Here is a 22659-nt window from a genome sequence, read left to right as displayed (position 1 = left end):
CTAGCCAGACCCTGGCGCTAGTATTATGTTAGGTTAGGGCTAGCGGAACGCACCAAATGAATATATGACTTTATTATGATAGATGCGTTCGCAGCCCGGGGTCCACCGTGCAGGAGAACCTGCTGCTAGCAATTAGCGGAACTAAATGACGGTGTTAGCTAACTCTGTTACTTCACAGAGCAGCCGTGAACTCAAAGCACTGCGCCCTGTTAGACTCCACAGAGGCACAGGCTACTGCCTAAACAAGAGCAGTCAATGGTCATGCATGCACACGAAACTCCTCGCTGGAGGTGCCAGCATTCTAAGGGCTTATTTCGGCCTGGTCCCTGAATACCCAAGCATACAAACTCCTCGCCGGAGGTGCCAGCATTCTAGGGGCTTATTTCAGCCGGGTCCCTGAACACACTTATACAAGACCACACTGGCGCAAAGTACATAAATAAAGCGCAATACTAGCGCATGGCCGTGTGGCCATGCGAACCTTAAATAGTTGCAGCACGTTCAGAACCTTCCTGGAAGGACCAATGAGAGGCTGCCACAGAGCGTGAGCACCTACAGGACCTTAGCTGCAGTGTCTGATCATGTGACCCTCGATCTCCACTGAGAGATCTTACACTGGGCATGCTCAGAACGAGAAAAGCAGGACTTAGTCCCAGAAGCGTCTGCTCGCCGCTGCCCAGCACTGACTTCAATGGCAGAAGCAGGAAAAGCAGCAGTAACTCTCTGTACAGAGCCAGACTGAGCGAGCCGCTGGGACCGACGTCTCTGCTGAGCAGACTCCACTGCGGCAGGAGAAGAATGGGAGACCGCAGCGGAGATGGCCTGAGATTCCCCCCGTGCAGAGATGGGAACTCAACCCCAACACATGTTATTCCATTTTTTGTTCAGCAGTATGATAATAAAGCGTTGTTTTTTGCCTCATTTTTTTTTTTTTTACTGTATTCACTGAAGGGGTTAACTAGTGGGACAGTTTTATAGGTCGGTTTGTTACGGACGCGGTGATACTAAATATGTGTACTTTAATTTTTTTTTCATTTTTATTTAGCTAAAGGAATGTATTTATTGGAACAATATTTTTTATTATTATTTATTTAGGAATTTTTTTTTTTTTTTTTTTTACACATGTATTTTTTTTTTTTTTTACAGTTTTACTTTGCCCCAGGGGGGAATATCACAGTAAAGTGACAGATCGCCGATCTGACACTTTGCTGTGCACTGTGTCAGATCAGCGATCACACAGCACAGCAGGGAGGCTTCCCGGCGCCTGCTCTGATCAGGCGCTGTGAAGCCACCTCCCTGCAGGACCCGGATGCAGCCCTGCGGCCATTTTGGATCCGGGGACTGCAGGGAGGAGACGCTCGGTACAAGATGAGCACATTGCCTTGTACCGATCGTCTCAGGGAAGCCCGCAGGGAGCCCCCTCCCTGCGCGATGCTTCCCTATACCGCCGGCACACTGTGATCATGTTTGATCTCAGTGTGCCAGGGGTTAATGTGCAGGGGGCGGTCCATGACCGCTCCTGGCACATAGTGCCGGATGTCAGCTGCGATAGTCAGCTGACACCCGGCCACGATCGGCCCCGCTCCCCCCCGTGAGCGCGGCCGATCGCGCTGGACGTACTATTCCGTCCTTGGGAAGTAGGGCCCACCCCACATGGATGAAATAGTACGTCCAATGGCAGAAAGGGGTTAACAGGTTTCTAGGGTCTGGCATGTGGCATTTATTATACTGGTGTTTTCTTATAGAATGCCTAAAAAAAAGAAAAGATGGCCACTCATAGTAAATGGCGCAGTGTCCTAAATGTCTCAAACAAACATATACCATATATTATATTACAATAAAGTAATTGTTTTATTAGATACTATAGATCTGCAGAACATAGCCATAAATCTTCTTCTAGTACCTGACTGGAATAAGGTTTGTGGCAAGGCGCACTCAGGTGCACGTCACTTTTAAGGCAGGCCTGAATCATTAAGAGGTTGTAGAGCGCCCCCAGACGCAGGGCCGCGGGGGCCTCTCTGTCTCAGTTCTGGTGTTGTCACAGTGGCTAGACCCGGTCCGTGACCCTGCTAAGGGGCGTCTAATGGAAGTTGTAGGTGGTGGTGCGTGGTGCAGGTCGCGATGAATAACGATGACACAGGGTTGCAGTCTCTTTACCTCTTTACTGAAGGCTTCAAGGTCCGCAATCCAGAGCACTGCTAACAGGGCTGGCTGAGACCGGCCGGTCCAAAGGCACATCCAGAGTTCCCTTTGCAGGTGGAAATCAGTCTCTACCATCTAGCGCCTGTGTGTTGTAGTACCTCCCTGCTGAGCACCACGGGATAGTCCTCACAACTGTCGTGTATATTTCTAGTCTCTGTCTCTCTTCATCCCCCAGATGATGTGGATAGGACGCACCCGTATGACGGGGTAGGCCTGGAGCTATTTTATAGGGACCCTAGGGATGCCCCTCTCCCACAGTTTGCCTCCGTTGTCTTTGTTAGGTGTAATGGTGAGACAGCCAACCTATGGTTAACTGCCCGGCCGTAGTTTAAAGTAATGCGTGGAGTCTCTTACTTTCTCGGCGTTCCGGCCACCGGCTACGCGCCACAGAAGGATGTTGCTGATCTTGAGGCACGACTCCTTCTGGTGTTTTCTCCTTTTTGCTGTATTTCCGTTCCTCACTTCTCCACAATAAACCCCGCTTCTTGTCCTTTCTTGGGAGTCTGCCGCTGTAAGGCACAGGCACAACTCTGTAACGATCTGTCTCTTTCTAGGACTCTGCCAGGATCCCACCCCTGACAGGTCATCTCCCTAGCTCTTCCCAACTACTTTCCCCCCAACTTCCTATCCAACCCCCAGTTTTACCAGAGTGTGAGGAGCGGCCTAATACATAGAACCCTTTGCTCCCCCTGGTGGCCAGAGTGTGAAGTGTAATGTGTGTCTGTGATACCTGGTCAGGTGAACTCCTTTAGTGCCATCAGACATACCATCACTCTCCTAGGGACGGAGCGACAGTACTGCAACAACCAGGACTCTGGGTCGCAGCAGTTGTGCCTGGTATGAGTAATGGTGGCCTGGATGAATCAGGGCTATAGATTATAGAGCCGACAAGGTAATAAACAAATTGACAAGTGCATATACCAATCAATATGAACTACAAACCCAACATGCTTTCTGCACCATATTGTATGTTTTGCTTCTTCCATGGATGCTGTATGGTTATCTGTTTTTATCTGGGTGCGAACCCAGTGAGATTTTAAGGATAGACACACTTTGCAATACACTGGCATATTTTATCCTATAGCATCTCTTTTGGCAGCTTTTTGAACATTTTTGCAATGTCTGTGGACACCTTTTTTCTAATTTGCATTGAATAAACTAATGACTGCTTTGAGCTGGAGTACATATCCACTTAAAGAATGTCAGCCCCCCCGCCTAAAACAGATATGCAATATGGCGGGGGTCTCATGTCCACATAGACCCTATTTAATACTCCCTTTCTATTAGCCTAGGGTCAATTTAAGGTTAGTGTAGTGCTGTGCAATTTTTAGAAGTCCTGCTCAAACCGGTTCTGGCTGCTCTTTTTGCACCTTTTTTGCCGCATTTTCATTGGCTGTTTGTTCTTTTGGCGGTCTTTTTTTAACTATTTAAACTCCTGTCATCTGGTAATTTCTCTATTCTGCTGGCGCAAGAAGAAAGAAGAGCTCACCCTTCCCCCCCCCCCCCCTTTATTTATTCCTGTTATCTGTCGTGCGGTTTTATTTGTGGGGAAAAATCACTCATTTATGGGTGGATTTGGTTACTGGAAGTTGGAATTTTGGACATATGGTATATGGAAGTTTATTTATTGGACATTTTACAAGTATTTTATGTAACCCAAAATAAAACCTCACAGCCATTTTATTCCATCAATTTAATTGCCTGTGCGTATTTATTTGGTATGGGTTTTATGGGGACATGAGAATGGACAGTTCACTTCTGTTAACCGCTTGACTTTTTTTTTTTAAATATGATGCAGTTGAAAGAAGCTATAAAGAGTAAAGACTAAATATATGAACAGCAAGTCTTTTATACATTGCATTGCATATGCTCATTCTCTTTAACTTTTATTTTGTGTTTTATAGGTGGGATACCGAGTGTACCCACCTGCAAATGATATGTGCATATACCTTAATTTTAGGTACTTTGGAGTCATTAAAGGGAACCTGTCACCCCCCCCCCCCCCCCCCCAGTCGTGTCAAACTAAAACAGCCACCTTGAGCAGCAGTAATGCTGCATTCTGACAAGGTGGCTCTTTTAGTTCTGGGTGCTGTAACTAGAGAAATAATCAGTTTTGTCCAAAATACCTGGTCTTCAGTCAAGGAGGCAGGCGTTTCCCCCCTGCTTCAGACAGCACACAGCTGTCACTCACATCTTCTTGGTGCCGGTCGCCGCCTCCTCCTCACCGCTGTTTTCAAAATAGCCGGCGCCTGCGCGGCCGCCCTGCTTGTGATTCCCAGCCTTGCAGTGACTTATGATTTATTCACATTGCGGGGCTGGGATTCACAGGCAGGGCGGCCGCGCAGGCGCAGTCAGCTGGACTGCATATGAGGAAAGACGGGCAGCGCTCACTGCGCCTACACCAGGCAGGGGAAAAGAGCACAGGCACCAGCTATTTTGAAAACAGCGGTGAGGAGGAGGCGCCTGGCGCCAAGAAGATTTGAGTGACAGCTGTGTGGCGTCTGAAGCAGGGGGGAAACGCCGGCCTCCTTGACTGAAGACCAGGTATGTCGGACAAATTATAAAACTGATTATTTCTCTAGTTACAGCACCCAGAACTAAAAGAGCCACCTTGTCAGAATGCAGCATTACTGCTGCACAAGATGGCTCTTTTAGTTTGAAACGACTGGGGGGGGGGGGGTGACAGGTTCCCTTTAACTGCTATTAGTAATATAGCAGCTGTCAATGCAAAAACCTCAATCATTGAACACCATACATAATCCATGGGATAGTTGCTGAACATTTGTGACTGTTTTATTGCTCATGACTACAATGAAGATATGTGATGGAGCTACACGGTAGATCTTATCTTGTTATCAGACATAATAAGGCAGCTGTCAGCTTATTGATTCAAGAGGGTTTCTTTTATTTAGACATGCTCATTAGTTTCTTCATGCACCACAAGTTTTATACCAGCAATCATTTGTCTTGCTGTCTAACTTTCACCACACTTAATCGGCATTTGAGACAATTACAGTCATTTATGTAGTGAAGTGATTGTTACAGCAATGAACACTACGAACACTCATTTTATGATTAGAAACTTAACTAATAGCAATAATGCTTTCTAAGATTTCATTAGGGAATATTCGTTAATACAACTCTTGTGTACGCATTTATTTCTGGGCTCAATCATTATCAATTTTATCATCCTAAAAAGAGTTGGTTTCCCATACTGTAACTTGGTGGTGCCGAGAAATAAATTCTACCAGGAAAGGGGGAACATTAGTTCACTGATTTGTAGAAAAAAATGCATACAAGACCTCGCTAATAGTTGCCAACTCGCCAGCCTATCCCTCTTTTTCCTCCCAGTATGAGCCTCCTGCCAGTGATTGGCAAGTCGCTCTTCTCTGTGACCTGTCCCCCTGTCCAACATATCACCTCTCAAGCATTGTCGTTGTCTGTGGTGGCGCATGCACAGTATTGTCTTGATGACATTGCAGGAGCCGGATTATCCATCTGCACATGTGTCACCTCGAATGATGGTGCCTGTGCGAGATCTCTGGCAAGGGAGCACATCACAGAGACTGACATGTCACACAGACTCCATCACGCACAGCCGACTAGCCGGCTCTCTCAATGTCATCAGGACGTTTCTACGCAAGTGCTGTCTCAAGAATGACGTCCCCTGCCTGAGATGTTGGCCGAGGAGCAGGTCACAAAGAAGAGTGACCTGTCAATCACTGAAAGGAGACAGGTGGCAGGGGGAGTAAGAATGAGAGTGACCAGAGAGCTGTAAGTCCCCATGCTCTTGGGAGCTCATTTGCATAAGCATTTGGAAATGGATTACAAGACAATAGAGACATGAACTTATAATACAAAGGTATGGAAGTTTCTGCATTACAGGTACTTTACTCTGTGGTGACGTTACTTTGAGGTTTAAAATTCTGACAGGTTCCCTCTAAGAACTATCTTCAGCATAAAAAAACAAAGAGTCCTGGAAATGACAATATGGCCCCTTGATGGACACAGACAGAAAAGGGTCCCTGTGCAAGAACAATATATGGGCCCTTTTCAGTCTAATAGCTCATCAAAATACATCATTCCAACTGATTTGGAGGTGATTGTGGGCTCCCTTACCTCTTGGGCCCCTGTGTGGCTGAACAGGTTGCACCAATTATATGTTTGCCCCTTATATGGCCCTTACAAATCCCTGATTTCAACATAATCATGTCTGTGTGGGATTACGTAAAGAAATAGACGGATTTGCAAAAGTCTACATCCACAAAAGATCTGTGGTTAATTTTCTAAGATGTTTATAACAACCTTTTTGCTGAGTTATATCAAAAACTGTGTCCAAGTGTACCTAGAAGAATTGATGCTTGGATGCTATTTTGATGGCAATTGGGAATCACAACAAATATTTGATTTAAATCTCCTTGGGAGATTCAGCTGGCCCATGGCCATCTGAGGGATTTCTATCAGCACCCTCCAGCCCTTCAGGAGACCCTTCGGGGGTTATCATACCTTCCCCCCACTTAGATGCCCGATCACAGACACCTGTGCCATTTCTGCAGGGACTGTTCCAGTTCCCCCTTGGTGGGCCTATCTCAGGTCTCCACTTGAAGACTTCTTTGTCCCACTCCAGGATTCCCAGCTATGCGGGCACACCAAGGCTGCTGCATACCAGACCCTCTGACACTCGCATTTCACTAATTCCACAATCGTTAATGTAGATTGTGTAACTATTAGAGTAAGTACTTCCTCTTCACCATTTTGTGGCTGATGTAGACTTCATCCTCGGTCCATTCCTCCTCAAGGAATCCATATTCCTTCCTGATGTCGAACTCAACATCATGTCTGCGGGTCTGGGACGCCTCGACTGATTCTCGCGGAGGTGCGTTAGACCCTTCGAGCCACCCCCACAAGAACAAGTCAGTCCACTTTCACTTCTCCAATAAACTCATGGGGGGAAGGAACCTCAGCCAGCTACCACTGCTCATAGTTGGGGTGACTCTCGACAAGTGGGGTACTCATAATCTCTCACTTTATCCCCCTCCAGTTAATAAATGGGGCCTTCCTCTGGCCGGATTTCACCTCAGGATCAACCAAGGGCAAGGGCCAAAACCGGGACCAATCATGACGGGGTGCGCATGTCCTCTTTCTCTGGACGCGCCGCTCTCGCAGCTTCTGGGGTATTCTCTCCATCAGCCAAGGAAATATCACCCTACAGCATCTGGCTACAGGACATCACCCACCGATTATGAGCCAAGAGGCCCACGTCTGATTGGGCCTCCATCGTCGACTGGACCAGCATCAGCAACAGCTCCTGAGTAGCTCCCGCTATGTGATAACTGCCTACTGTTGTCTTGGAGGTGACAATCTCCATCATCCCCTGCTCACTGGGGCCTTTTGGATGGCTGTAGAGCTCACTGGGGTCCCGTGCACTCTGTGCCATCCCTGCAGAGCACTTGCTACTACACACCTCACTCCTCATATGTTGCAGAGAAAATGGGGCACGGCATCTTCCAGTGGCATGCTGTCTGTGTGACTGGCTCCACCTCTTCCTGGGCCAAACTCCTAACATGACCACCTTGTCACACTTCACTCTCGGAGGCTCCGCCTTCAGCCATACCCCCTTCCATCGCAGTCTTCCACGCAGTGGGCCACACCTCACCCTGATCCGTGCCTTCCTCTGGAACGTACCTACCATTCTGGGTTGAACTCTTGCCACTGGGGTCATCCTTCTTTGGGCCATCACTTGTTGGGGCTGAACATCTTTTCTGCCATCTTGGAATCCATGCTTCAGGCTGCCATCTTGGGCCACATGTATTCCGGTGCTCTTCCATCTGCACCATAAGCCACATCTTCCCCCGCTTTCTTTGTGCGAGGTACTCGCATCCTGCTGACTGTGCCAAATGTAAGATGCCCAAGCAAGGTAGTCGTGGGCAAGCTTTTGTTGCCACTTGCTTTGGCATCCTACAGACATCTCATGTCCAGTCCTGGTATGCTGCTGTGTGTGAGGTGAATCACACTTACTATAGGGCTGCAGACCTCTTCTTCTTCTGACTTCAGGAATTCCTCTCCTGAAACCAGGGCAGCAATTAATCCAAGAGACACGAGATTCATAAAAACAACCAAACTTTAACTTGGTGAATAGCAGTATTTATAGTATTTACAGGCAGATGTAGAGGATAAGGCCCAATGGGTTGTCATCTTCCCCACAGGTACCAGATACAACTTCAGCTTTGGTTCTTGGGATATATATATTATTATTATTATTATTATTATTATTATTTATTTATTTATATAGCACCATTAATTCCATGGTGCGGTACATGAGAAAGGGGTTACATACAGGGTTATAAATATCATTTACAGTAAACAAGTTTACAGTGACAGACTGGTACAAAGGGGATAGGACCCTGGTCTTGCGGACTTACATTCTATATATATATATATATACAGGGTGGGCCATTTATATGGATACACCTAAGTAAAATGGGAATGGTTGGTGATATCAACTTCCTGTTTGTGGCACATTAGTATGTGGGAGGTGGAAAATATTTCAAGATGGGTGGTGACCATGGCGGCCATTTTGAAGTTGGCAATTTTGGATCCAACTTTATTTTTTTCAATGGGAAGAGGGTCATGTGACACATCAAACCTATTGAGAATTTCACAAGAAAAACAATGGTGTGCTTGGTTTTAACGTTACTTTATTCTGTCATAGGTTATTTGCACGTTTATGACCACTTATAAAATGTGTTCAAAGTGCTGCCCATTGTGTTGCATTGTCAATGCAAAGAGAAGAAAAAATATACCAGTTCACCCGTTAATGCATTATTTGAACTTCGGGAGCACGGACCCGCTGTGTCCAAGCATATATAGTCCAAAAGAAGAAAGATGTCCAGCTCCACCGAATCCGTGAAGATAAAATTTCTTTATTCACAAACTTGTAACATAGAGGATACAAACTTCAGCACAAACCAAATGGGTGTGAATCTCGGCGCGTTTCTGGAGACTTAGCTCCCTTAATCATGACAAGGGAGCTTAGTTGATGGGCATACATGAATTGGCCAATTTGTGCACAAAGAACCTTCATTTTTCATTCATAAGCATAAGTTAAAAAAAAAATTAAAATGTTTCTGAGTAGTAAAATCTTAAATTGAATGTTTTTAATGTTTTTCTGTGTTTTCACATGGCCTAGATTCATGCATAGTGCTGCTGTGCTCTTTTTCTCTATATAATGTAGTCTGACAGCGTGCACTTGTTCACTTTAGGAGGTGCTGGTCAGGATTTTCTGTATATATATATATATATATATATATATATATATATATATATATATATATATATATATATATATATATATATATATATATATATATATATATATAGTGCCTACAAGTAGTATTCAACCCCCTGCAGATTTAGCAGGTTTAATAAGATGCAAATAAGTTAGAGCCTTCAAACTTCAAACAAGAGCAGGATTTATTAACAGATGCATAAATCTTACAAACCAAAAAGTTTTGTTGCTCAGTTAAATTTTTATAAATTTTAAACATAAAAGTGTGGGTCAATTATTATTCAACCCCAAGGTTTAATATTTTGTGGAATAACCTTTGTTTGCAATTACAGCTAATAATCGTCTTTTATTAGACCTGATCAGGCCGGCACAGGTCTCTGGAGTTATCTTGGCCCACTCCTCCATGCAGATCTTCTCCAAGTTATCTAGGTTCTTTGGGTGTCTCATGTGGACTTTAATCTTGAGCTCCTTCCACAAGTTTTCAATTGGGTTAAGGTCAGGAGACTGACTAGGCCACTGCAACACCTTGATTTTTTGCCTCTTGAACCAGGCCTTGGTTTTCTTGGCTGTGTGCTTTGGGTCGTTGTCTTGGTGGAAGATGAAATGACGACCCATCTTAAGATCCTTGATGGAGGAGCGGAGGTTCTTGGCCAAAATCTCCAGGTAGGCCGTGCTATCCATCTTCCCATGGATGCGGACCAGATGGCCAGGCCCCTTGGCTGAGAAACAGCCCCACAGCATGATGCTGCCACCACCATGCTTGACTGTAGGGATGGTATTCTTGGGGTCATATGCAGTGTCATCCATTCTCCAAACGTCACGTGTGTGGTTGGCACCAAAGATCTCGATCTTGTTCTCATCAGACCAGAGAACCTTGAACCAGTCAGTCTCAGAGTCCTCCAAGTGATCATGAGCAAACTGTAGACGAGCCTTGACATGACACTTTGAAAGTAAAGGTACCTTACGGGCTCGTCTGGAACGGAGACCATTGCGGTGGAGTACGTTACTTATGGTATTGACTGAAACCAATGTCCCCACTGACATGAGATCTTCCCGGAGCTCCTTCCTTGTTGTCCTTGGGTTAGCCTTGACTCTTCGGACAAGCCTGGCCTTGGCACGGGAGGAAACTTTCAAAGGCTGTCCAGGCCGTGGAAGGCTAACAGTAGTTCCATAAGCCTTCCACTTCCGGATGATGCTCCCAACAGTGGAGACGGGTAGGCCCAACTCCTTGGAAAGGGTTTTGTACCCCTTGCCAGCCTTGTGACCCTCCACGATCTTGTCTCTGATGGCCTTGGAATGCTCCTTTGTCTTCCCCATGTTGACCATGTATGAGTGCTGTTCACAAGTTTGGGGAGGGTCTTAAATAGTCAGAAAAGGCTGGAAAAAGAGATAATTAATCCAAACATGTGAAGCTCATTGTTCTTTGTGCCTGAACTACTTCTTAATACTTTAGGGGAACCAAACAGAATTCTGGTGGGTTGAGGGGTTGAATAATAAATGACCCTCTGAAAATACTTTTCTCAATTTAAAAAAAAAAATAAACAAAGAAATAACATTTTTTTTTGCTGCAGTGCATTTCACACTTCCAGGCTGATCTACAGTCCAAATGTCACAATGCCAAGTTAATTCCAAATGTGTAAACCTGCTAAATCTGCAGGGGGTTGAATACTACTTGTAGGCACTGTATATATACAATATATATATATGCAGCTCTGGCAAAAATTAAGAGACCACTGCACAGTTTTATAAAAATCAGCTTCTCTACATGACTGACAGCCATTCCATTCCAGAGTCAGTTGAATTCCAACCAGAGTACACCTCATTCTACTTAATGTGCTTCGATTAGGTGATCACCTGAACCAAATCTTATTTAATGAAGGAAAGTATAAAAAACCCTGCTGTGGTGTTCACAATCCTCTTGCAATAGGACAAGCTGGATGGCAAAACAAGTGCTAGTAATATCCAAAAAGTAATAGAAATGAAAAAATAACTTTTAACCATACCAAAGGAGTTGAAAAGAAAAGTCCTGAGTGAGGAAAAAGGGCTCAATTCTGGCTTTACTAGCAGAGGGACACAGTGAGTGCCATGTTGCCTCCATCCTTAGAATTTCTAAGACGGCAGTCCATTATAACAAGGTCAAGCAGCAGACTTTGGGGACAACAAAGCTAAAGCCCAGCAGAGGGCAAAAACGACTCTCCACTGAACGAGATGACCGTCATCTTATTTGAATGTCACTCAGCAACCGCAGGATGACATCAAGTGACCAACAAAAGGAATGGCAAATGGCAGCTGGAGTGAAGTGCATGGCAAGAACCGTTCGTAACAGGCTCCTCGATGCCGGACTCAAAGCCAGAAAAAACCCTTTTATCAATGAGAAGCAAAGGAGAGCCAGGCTGAATATTGCCAAAGACCATAAGGAATTGGACCATAGAGGACTGGAGTTAGGTAATCTTCTCTTGAGTGTCTAATTTTCAGCTTTTCCCAACACCTGGTCATTTATTGGTTAGATGGAGACTTGGAGAGGCGTAAAAGCCAGTGTCTTGCACCGACTGTAAAATTTGGTGGAGGATCGGTGATGATGTGGGTATGCTTCAGCAAGGCTGGAATTGGGCAGGTTAATCTTTGCCAAGGACGTATGAATCAAGCCATATACAAGGTTATCCTGGAAAAACAGTTGATTCCTTCTGCTCAGGCAATGTTCCCCTACTCTGAGGACTGGTTTTTCCAGCAGGAAAATGTGCCATGCCACACAGCTAGGTCAATCAAGGTGTGGATGAATGTTATGGTTCTCAATGGCAAGAGAACATAGCCCAGCATACATAGGAACTAGCTCTTGGAAGGATGGAAACTTAAACTGACCATGAACTAAACCTGCCGCACAACTAACAGTAGCCGGGTAGCGTAGCCTGCGTTTTATCCCTAGACGCCCAGCGCCGGCCGGAGGACTAACTAATCCTGGCAGAGGAAAATATAGTCCTGGCTCACCTCTAGAGAAATTTCCCCGAAAGGCAGACAGAGGCCCCCACATATATTGGCGGTGATTTAAGATGAAAATGACAAACGTAGTATGAAAATAGGTTTAGCAAAATCGAGGTCCGCTTACTAGATAGCAGGAAGACAGAAAGGGTACTTTCATGGTCAGCTGAAAACCCTATCAATACACCATCCTGAAATTACTTTAAGACTCTAGTATTAACTCATAACATCAGAGTGGCAATTTCAGATCACAAGAGCTTTCCAGACACAGAAACGAAACTGCAGCTGTGAACTGGAACAAAATGCAAAAAACAAACAAGGACAAAAGTCCGACTTAGCTGGAAGTTGTCTGGTAGCAGGAACATGCACAGAAAGGCTTCTGATTACAATGTTGACCGGCATGGAAGTGACAGAGGAGCAAGGTTAAATAGCGACTCCCACATCCTGATGGGAACAGGTGAACAGAGGGGATGATGCACACAAGTTCAATTCCACCAGTGGCCACCGGGGGAGCCCAAATCCAATTTCACAACAGTACCCCCCCCTCAAGGAGGGGGCACCGAACCCTCACCAGAACCACCAGGGCGATCAGGATGAGCCCTATGAAAAGCACGGACCAGATCGGAGGCATGAACATCAGAGGCAGTCACCCAAGAATTATCCTCCTGACCGTATCCCTTCCATTTGACCAGATACTGGAGTTTCCGTCTGGAAACACGGGAGTCCAAGATTTTTTCCACAACGTACTCCAACTCGCCCTCAACCAACACCGGAGCAGGAGGCTCAACGGAAGGCACAACCGGTACCTCATACCTGCGCAACAATGACCGATGAAAAACATTATGAATAGAAAAAGATGCAGGGAGGTCCAAACAGAAGGACACAGGGTTAAGAATCTCCAATATCTTGTACGGGCCGATGAACCGAGGCTTAAACTTGGGAGAAGAAACCCTCATAGGGACAAAACGAGAAGACAACCACACCAAGTCCCCGACACAAAGCCGAGGACCAACCCGACGCCGGCGGTTGGCAAAAAGCTGAGTCTTCTCCTGGGACAACTTCAAATTGTCCACCACCTGCCCCCAAATCTGATGCAACCTCTCCACCACAGCATCCACTCCAGGACAATCCGAAGATTCCACCTGACCGGAGGAAAATCGAGGATGAAACCCCGAATTACAGAAAAAAGGAGACACCAAGGTGGCAGAGCTGGCCCGATTATTGAGGGCAAACTCCGCTAAAGGCAAAAAAGCAACCCAATCATCCTGATCTGCAGACACAAAACACCTCAAATATGTCTCCAAAGTCTGATTCGTCCGCTCGGTCTGGCCATTAGTCTGAGGATGGAAAGCAGACGAGAAAGACAAATCTATGCCCATCCTAGCACAGAATGCCCGCCAAAATCTAGACACGAATTGGGTTCCTCTGTCAGAAACGATATTCTCCGGAATACCATGCAAACGAACCACATTTTGAAAAAACAGAGGAACCAACTCGGAAGAAGAAGGCAACTTAGGCAGGGGAACCAAATGGACCATCTTAGAGAAACGGTCACACACCACCCAGATGACAGACATCTTCTGAGAAACAGGAAGATCCGAAATAAAATCCATCGAGATGTGCGTCCAAGGCCTCTTCGGGATAGGCAAGGGCAACAACAATCCACTAGCCCGAGAACAACAAGGCTTGGCCCGAGCACAAACGTCACAAGACTGCACAAAGCCTCGTACATCTCGTGACAGGGAAGGCCACCAGAAGGACCTTGCCACCAAATCCCTGGTACCAAAGATTCCAGGATGACCTGCCAACGCAGAAGAATGAACCTCAGAAATGACTTTACTGGTCCAATCATCAGGAACAAACAGTCTACCAGGTGGGCAACGATCAGGTCTATCCGCCTGAAAATCCTGCAAGGCCCGCCGCAGGTCTGGAGAAACGGCAGACAATATCACTCCATCCTTAAGGATACCTGTAGGTTCAGAATTACCAGGGGAGTCAGGCTCAAAACTCCTAGAAAGGGCATCAGCCTTAACATTCTTAGAACCCGGTAAGTATGACACCACAAAATTAAACCGAGAGAAAAACAACGACCAGCGCGCCTGTCTAGGATTCAGGCGTCTGGCGGACTCAAGATAAATTAAATTTTTGTGGTCGGTCAATACCACCACCTGATGTCTAGCCCCCTCAAGCCAATGACGCCACTCCTCAAAAGCCCACTTCATGGCCAAAAGCTCCCGATTCCCAATATCATAATTCCGCTCGGCGGGCGAAAATTTACGAGAAAAAAAAGCACAAGGTTTCATCACGGAGCAGTCGGAACTTCTTTGCGACAAAACCGCCCCAGCTCCGATTTCAGAAGCGTCGACCTCAACCTGAAAAGGAAGAGCAACATCAGGCTGACGCAACACAGGGGCGGAAGAAAAGCGGCGCTTAAGCTCCCGAAAGGCCTCCACAGCAGCAGGGGACCAATCAGCAACATCAGCACCCTTCTTAGTCAAATCAGTCAATGGTTTAACAACATCAGAAAAACCAGCAATAAATCGACGATAAAAGTTAGCAAAGCCCAAAAATTTCTGAAGACTCTTAAGAGAAGAGGGTTGCGTCCAATCACAAATAGCCCGAACCTTGACAGGATCCATCTCGATGGAAGAGGGGGAAAAAATGTATCCCAAGAAGGAAATCTTTTGAACCCCAAAAACGCACTTAGAACCCTTCACACACAAGGAATTAGACCGCAAAACCTGAAAAACCCTCCTGACCTGCTGGACATGAGAGTCCCAGTCATCCGAAAAAATCAGAATATCATCCAGATACACGATCATAAATTTATCCAAATAATCACGGAAAATGTCATGCATAAAGGACTGAAAGACTGAAGGGGCATTTGAAAGGCCAAAAGGCATCACCAAATACTCAAAGTGGCCCTCGGGCGTATTAAATGCGGTTTTCCACTCATCCCCCTGCTTAATTCGCACCAAATTATACGCCCCACGGAGATCTATCTTAGAGAACCACTTGGCCCCCTTTATGCGAGCAAACAAATCAGTCAGCAGTGGCAACGGATATTGATATTTAACCGTGATTTTATTCAAAAGCCGATAATCAATACACGGCCTCAAAGAGCCATCTTTCTTAGACACAAAGAAAAAACCGGCTCCTAAGGGAGATGACGAAGGACGAATATGTCCCTTTTCCAAGGACTCCTTTATATATTCTCGCATAGCAGCATGTTCAGGCACAGACAGATTAAATAAACGACCCTTAGGGTATTTACTACCCGGAATCAAATCTATGGCACAATCGCACTCCCGGTGCGGAGGTAATGAACCAAGCTTAGGTTCTTCAAAAACGTCACGATAGTCAGACAAGAATTCAGGAATCTCATAGGGAATAGATGACGAAATGGAAACCAAAGGTACGTCCCCATGCATCCCCTTACATCCCCAGCTTAACACAGACATAGCGTTCCAGTCGAGGACTGGGTTATGAGATTGCAGCCATGGCAATCCAAGCACCAACACATCATGTAGATTATACAGCACAAGAAAGCGAATAATCTCCTGATGATCCGGATTAATTCGCATAGTTACTTGTGTCCAGTATTGTGGTTTATTACTAGCCAATGGGGTGGAGTCAATCCCCTTCAGAGGTATAGGAGTTTCAAGAGGCTCTAAATCATACCCACAGCGTTTGGCAAAGGACCAATCCATAAGACTCAAAGCGGCGCCAGATTCGACATAGGCATCCGCGGTAATAGATGATAAAGAACAAATCAGGGTCACAGATAGAATAAGCTTAGACTGAAAAGTGCCAATTGAAACTGACTTATCAAGCTTCTTAGTACGCTTAGAGCATGCTGATATAACATGAGTTGAATCACCACAATAAAAGCACAACCCATTTTTTCGTCTAAAATTCTGCCGTTCGCTTCTGGACAGAATTCTATCACATTGCATATTCTCTGGCGTCTTCTCAGTAGACACCGCCAAATGGTGCACAGGTTTGCGCTCCCGCAGACGTCTATCGATCTGGATAGCCATTGTCATGGACTCATTCAGACCCGCAGGCACAGGGAACCCCACCATAACATCCTTAACGGCATCAGAGAGACCCTCTCTGAAATTCGCCGCCAGGGCGCACTCATTCCACTGAGTAAGCACAGACCATTTACGGAATTTTTGGCAGTATATTTCAACTTCATCTTGCCCCTGAGATAGGGACATCAAGGCTTTTTCCGCCTGAAGCTCTAAATGAGGTTCCTCATAAAGCAACCCCAAGGCCAGAAAAAACGCATCCACATTGAGCAACGCAGGATCCCCTGGAGCCAATGCAAAAGCCCAATCTTGAGGGTCGCCCCGGAGCAAGGAAATCACAATCCTGACCTGCTGAGCAGGATCTCCAGCAGAGCGAGATTTCAGGGACAAAAACAACTTGCAATTATTTTTGAAATTTTGAAAGCAAGATCTATTCCCCGAGAAAAATTCAGGCAAAGGAATTCTAGGTTCAGATATAGGAACATGAACAACAAAATCTTGTAAATTTTGAACTTTCGTGGTGAGATTATTCAAACCTGCAGCTAAACTCTGAATATCCATTTTAAACAGGTGAACACAGAGCCATTCCAGGATTAGAAGGAGAGAGAGAGAGGAAGGCTGCAATATAGGCAGACTTGCAAGTGATTCAATTGAAAGCACACTCAGAACTGAAGGGAAAAAAAAAAAAAAAAAATTTTTCAGCAGACTTCTTTGTTCTCTCCTTTCTCTGCCAATTAATTTAACCCTTTGTGGGCCGGTCAAACTGTTATGGTTCTCAATGGCAAGAGAACATAGCCCAGCATACATAGGAACTAGCTCTTGGAAGGATGGAAACTTAAACTGACCATGAACTAAACCTGCCGCACAACTAACAGTAGCCGGGTAGCGTAGCCTGCGTTTTATCCCTAGACGCCCAGCGCCGGCCGGAGGACTAACTAATCCTGGCAGAGGAAAATATAGTCCTGGCTCACCTCTAGAGAAATTTCCCCGAAAGGCAGACAGAGGCCCCCACATATATTGGCGGTGATTTAAGATGAAAATGACAAACGTAGTATGAAAATAGGTTTAGCAAAATCGAGGTCCGCTTACTAGATAGCAGGAAGACAGAAAGGGTACTTTCATGGTCAGCTGAAAACCCTATCAATACACCATCCTGAAATTACTTTAAGACTCTAGTATTAACTCATAACATCAGAGTGGCAATTTCAGATCACAAGAGCTTTCCAGACACAGAAACGAAACTGCAGCTGTGAACTGGAACAAAATGCAAAAAACAAACAAGGACAAAAGTCCGACTTAGCTGGAAGTTGTCTGGTAGCAGGAACATGCACAGAAAGGCTTCTGATTACAATGTTGACCGGCATGGAAGTGACAGAGGAGCAAGGTTAAATAGCGACTCCCACATCCTGATGGGAACAGGTGAACAGAGGGGATGATGCACACAAGTTCAATTCCACCAGTGGCCACCGGGGGAGCCCAAATCCAATTTCACAACAGATGAAGGACCATCAGATCAAATTCCTGTCATACCCAGCCGAATCTCCAGACCTAAACCCCATTGAAAACCTCTGAAATGTAATCAAGAGGAAGATGGATAGTCACAAGGCATCAAACAAAGAAGAACTGCTTACATTTTTGTACCCCGAGTAGCATAAGGTCACCCAAAAGCAGTGTGAAAGACTGGTGGAAAGCATGCATGAAAGCTGTGATTAAAAATCATGGTTATGCCACAAAATATTGATTTCTGAATGAGTTAAAACATTAGTATTGCTGTTTCTAAATGATTATGAACTTGTTTTTTGGGGTGTTTTTTTTGCACTATTTGAGGTCTGCAAACAATGCATTTTTTTGTTATTTTGACAATTTCTCCTTTTCAGAAAATAAATACAAAATTTATTGCTTGGAACTTCAGAGACATGTTGTCAGTAGTTTATAGAATAAAAGAAAAATTTACATTTTACTAAAAAATATACCTATAAAGAGAAAAATCAGTCCAACTAAAAATACTGCAGTGGTCTCTTAATTTTTGCCAGAGCTATATATATAGATAGATAGATAGATAGATAGATAGATAGATAGATAGATAGATAGATAGATAGATATAGATATATAGACATATGGTGTATATACAGTATATATATTTATACATATATATATATGCTCCCACCACTGCTACACACACATGCCCACTATAGGCACTTTGCAGTTGGCAGAGGTCAGCATGGGCTCTTTGATCTATCTGTGGCTACACAGATCAATATATACTAAAGGGAATTTGTCAGTAGAATCAACCCTCCTAAGCTGTCTATATGGGCATGTAGGTCATATGAAGCTGTATAAAATGATACCCTGATATCTGTTGTGATCCGATGTTTTATTCCAGAGAAATCTATGTTTTTCTTATCTGTAAATTAGCTGTTATGATGTCTGGATCAGACACAGATCTCCCTGAAAATTTGTAGGCAGCACTTATTATAAATGAAAGGGGGCATTACCAATGTGAGACTTGTAATGCTGACAATCTGCTCTCCTTATCTACAAATGTCATACTTGAAACACCCCACTTTTGTTTAAAATAAGCTCTGGAGGCGGACTCTTATGCAAATCAGTGTCCGGCCCATAGAACTTAAGAGCTCATTTACATATTAAGAAAAATGTGGATTGCTCAGGAATAAGACACCAGATTGCAAATATCAAGGTATCCATGTATCCAGCTTCCTATGACCTACATGTCCATGTAGACATCTTAAAAGAGTTGATCCTACTGACAGATTCCATTTAAGCTCTGAAGCAATGTCTGACCGTTCTGTCATAGATAGCAATAATGTTGTCAGTCATCAGTACTACAGTTGCTTTTTTCCATATTCTGTCTCTGAAAAAGAAGCTACTTTTACATAATATTTATTGTTTTCTAGCTGAAAGCCATACAATGTTATATTCCCATTCAACAAGCCAGTCCCACAGAATAAGAATGTTGCATATTTTGCTTCAATCACTTCTTTACATTTCAGATAATATTCTTGCAAGATAAAAAGGGTGATTTAGAAAAAATATATTTTTTTCTGTTGTGACAAGCTTATTGACGAGCTATTAAGATGAATAGCTATATCTATTTTACATGAGTAATATGTTCTCTTTTTCTTCTTTCTCTCTGTAGATCGTGTCACAAAGGAAACTGTCAAAGTCATTGTTGAAGCATGGAAACACAGCAGGGAAATCATCTATAACGGTATGACTGCTACAGAAGTTCACACCGACACAAAAATAGTAAAGATAATAGCGATGTATAATTATAACTATAATTAACTGTGCCCTTCATTTGGATCAAAATATGGTAGAGAGATAGCTAATGATTTTAATTTGGCAGATTTACTATTTGACTTTGCTACCAGATAGAACGTGTTTGGCAAGCTAAAGCCGTGGACCAAGGGGTAATGTTTCTCCTTGTGGAGAGTGACGTGATTGACATGCAAGCGTAAGGAGACTTATAGGCCATGCAATGCTCCTCTGGGAAATTAAATATGCAAATTGCGTCTTTAGAGAGAGAACCCTAGTGTCACCTATTGGAAGTATAAATACTAAAAAGCAAAATACTGACCATTTAATGAGCCGTGCCACATGACTTAGGATAAAAACCAAACCAGAATCTCAATTTGCAGACACGTGTTTCAGTGTGTTTCCCCTCCTCCGTGCAAAGCCAAAGCTATAAAACAGTAGCCAAAGTCTGACATTTTGTTTTCTTACATGGAACTTTTATTATTCCATTGTGTAACTTTGACAACAAAAAATATAGCTATATTACTATCTTTAACCCCGTCCGGTTACAGACAATTTTCATTTTTGTGGTTTCATTTTTCTTCTTCTTCTTTTAAGAGCCATAACTTTATTATTTTTCCATCAGCATAGCCTTTATAAGAGTTTATTTATTTTGTGAAAAAAAATTAGGTTAGGTGAGATTGAGAACCGATTTAGTGTTACTTCATTGAGTCTGCAATAAAAATGAGCTAGTAACTTGATTCCGCAGGTCAGTAAGATTACAAAGATACCACTTTTATAGAAGCTCTTTTTTTTTATTTTATATTTTAAACGCTGTTAAAAATTTAGAACTAAAAAAATTGTTTTGTGTCACCGATTTGAAAGCCATAGCTTTTTTATGATTCCAATGGTTGAAATGTGAGAGGGCTTGTTTTTTTCTCGTGGGGAAAGTTGTAGTTTTTATCGCTACCATTTTGTGGTATATAAAGAATGGCAAGATTGCCTAGAAAGGCAGTTTTGGCATTTTGATTTTTGTTTTTCTACTATGTTTACCCTATGGCTTAAATAGTTTTCTATTTTGTTAGACTGGACTTAAAAGATATTCTTAAAGAGAACCTGTCACTAACAGAAATGCTATTGACCTTCAGATATTGGGTTAATCGGCAGGTTAATAACTTTACTAACATACCTGCAGATTTTCCTCTTCTAACACAAGTCTATAGGAAAAATCTACACATAAAACTTAGAAATTGACATGTTGCAAATTGAAAAAATGCAGCGCAGGTCAATTTACACCGTGTAAAATGAAAGCATAGTGAGCATGAGATTTCTATAAATCACATCCCCTTTGCTGGAATTGTAAGACACTGCGTTTTTTTGTGCAACGAAAATACACAGCATCAAAAACTCACCCAAAACTCATCATGTGAACATAACATTAGGGTAAACTGACTTGCTTAATTTTGTGAATATATCTAGATTTTAATTGTTAAACTACAATATCATTCTGCATCATGTAGTTAAGTAAAAGTTGTATTGTGCTTGGCTGCTGTGACCAACAAAGATGATTTTTTATATTAATTCCCATTAAGTTTTGCGCCATATAAGAAATAAAACTAGGGGCTGATTCATTAAGGTGCGCTTGGTATCAGACGTGCCTGATTTATTAAGCGATGCATGCCGCTTAATGAATCAGGTCAATGTTCTCCAGCGAGCACTACATTAAGATTGGTTTACGCCAGGCAAGTCTTAATGAATCACCCCCTAGGTTCTAAAAATGTGCTCACTCACCTAAGGGCTCATTCAGACATTGCTGATCTTTCTTGTACGCAACAAAAAACGGTGTCAGTTTCATCAGTGTTTCTTTACCAGAGTGTAATCAGAGTTTGGTCAGTGTCAGTTTTTACCATCAGAGTTTAATCCGAGTTTTCTTGAATGAAAAATTAACTGATGAAGGTTTTCAAGCTTCTATCCAGGAAAAATGGACACGGATGGCATCCAAGTGCTGTCTGTTGTTTTCACTGCCCCGTAGAATTATATGGTGAGTTTCATCCAAGATCCAGATCAAAATCAGACTTTTCTACATAATGTTATGTGGACTACTAAGTCCGCAAAAATACATGGATATGTGAACAGCTCCACGGACTGTCATAGATACAAGTTCTATCCATGACAAACATATGTACAAGATAAACTAACCTCTGAATGATTGATCATCAAAGGGGTATTCCCAGGCATTGCAAGACCTTAGGTATCCATGTTTACGACCACTGATATAATGACAGTAAGTTAGCTAGTTGCTAGTGGTCGTAACCATGGATACCTAAGGTCCTGCAATGCCTGCACATGAGGAAAGAGTCCTAGTGAATCAGAAAAACTACTACACTGCGACTTACTGTGAGACTATTTTAGATCAGTGATTTTGCAGTATTTGTATGTCACGTGCAACTGAATCTGACGTCTATGGCAAGTGGGTTGTGTGCGACTTGCAACCTGCGACAGGAAACCCAACACATTTGGAAACATATGTGATTTGTGTCACAGTCACTGTATGTCATTAATAAGGCATAGAAAGTCCCATAGGCTCTGACCACCAGTAAGAGGAGCAAAAAACAATCAGGGTCAGACTTCCACTAGGGTTAGAGTCCCACTTCTGGGTCATATCGAATTTGGTGTAAGTTACAGTATACATTTGGTATGTAGAGAAATATAAATTGACTGCAACGTGTACAATAATAAACTTTCTCTAAAGAGGAACTGCAGGAAAAAAATAGAGAAGATGTCATCATTATAAATAATCTTCTTAATACCTTTAATTAGCAAGTTTGTTTTGTCTAGTTAGTGAATAAGTCTTTTTACACCGAACTGTCCTAGAATGTAACTATGACAGGAGTCAGTGAGCAT

At 43.6% G+C, this 22659-nt stretch overlaps 1 protein-coding gene across 1 annotated transcript in view; it reads left to right on the top strand.

The window, feature by feature from the left end:
• CPNE4 (copine 4) overlaps window positions 1-22659 on the top strand; it is an 828774-nt gene that overhangs the window by 490544 nt on the left and 315571 nt on the right. The window contains exon 4 of the mRNA XM_077269031.1: window positions 19658-19729. Coding sequence (XP_077125146.1) covers window positions 19658-19729 — 72 coding nt within the window. The remainder of the gene's footprint in view (window positions 1-19657; window positions 19730-22659) is intronic.

The sequence above is a fragment of the Ranitomeya variabilis genome, chromosome 6 (assembly GCF_051348905.1).
Source record: "Ranitomeya variabilis isolate aRanVar5 chromosome 6, aRanVar5.hap1, whole genome shotgun sequence".
NCBI classification, from domain to species: domain Eukaryota; kingdom Metazoa; phylum Chordata; class Amphibia; order Anura; family Dendrobatidae; genus Ranitomeya; species Ranitomeya variabilis.
Note: the sequence above shows the minus strand (reverse complement) of the source record. Positions and strands in the feature narration are given on the sequence as shown.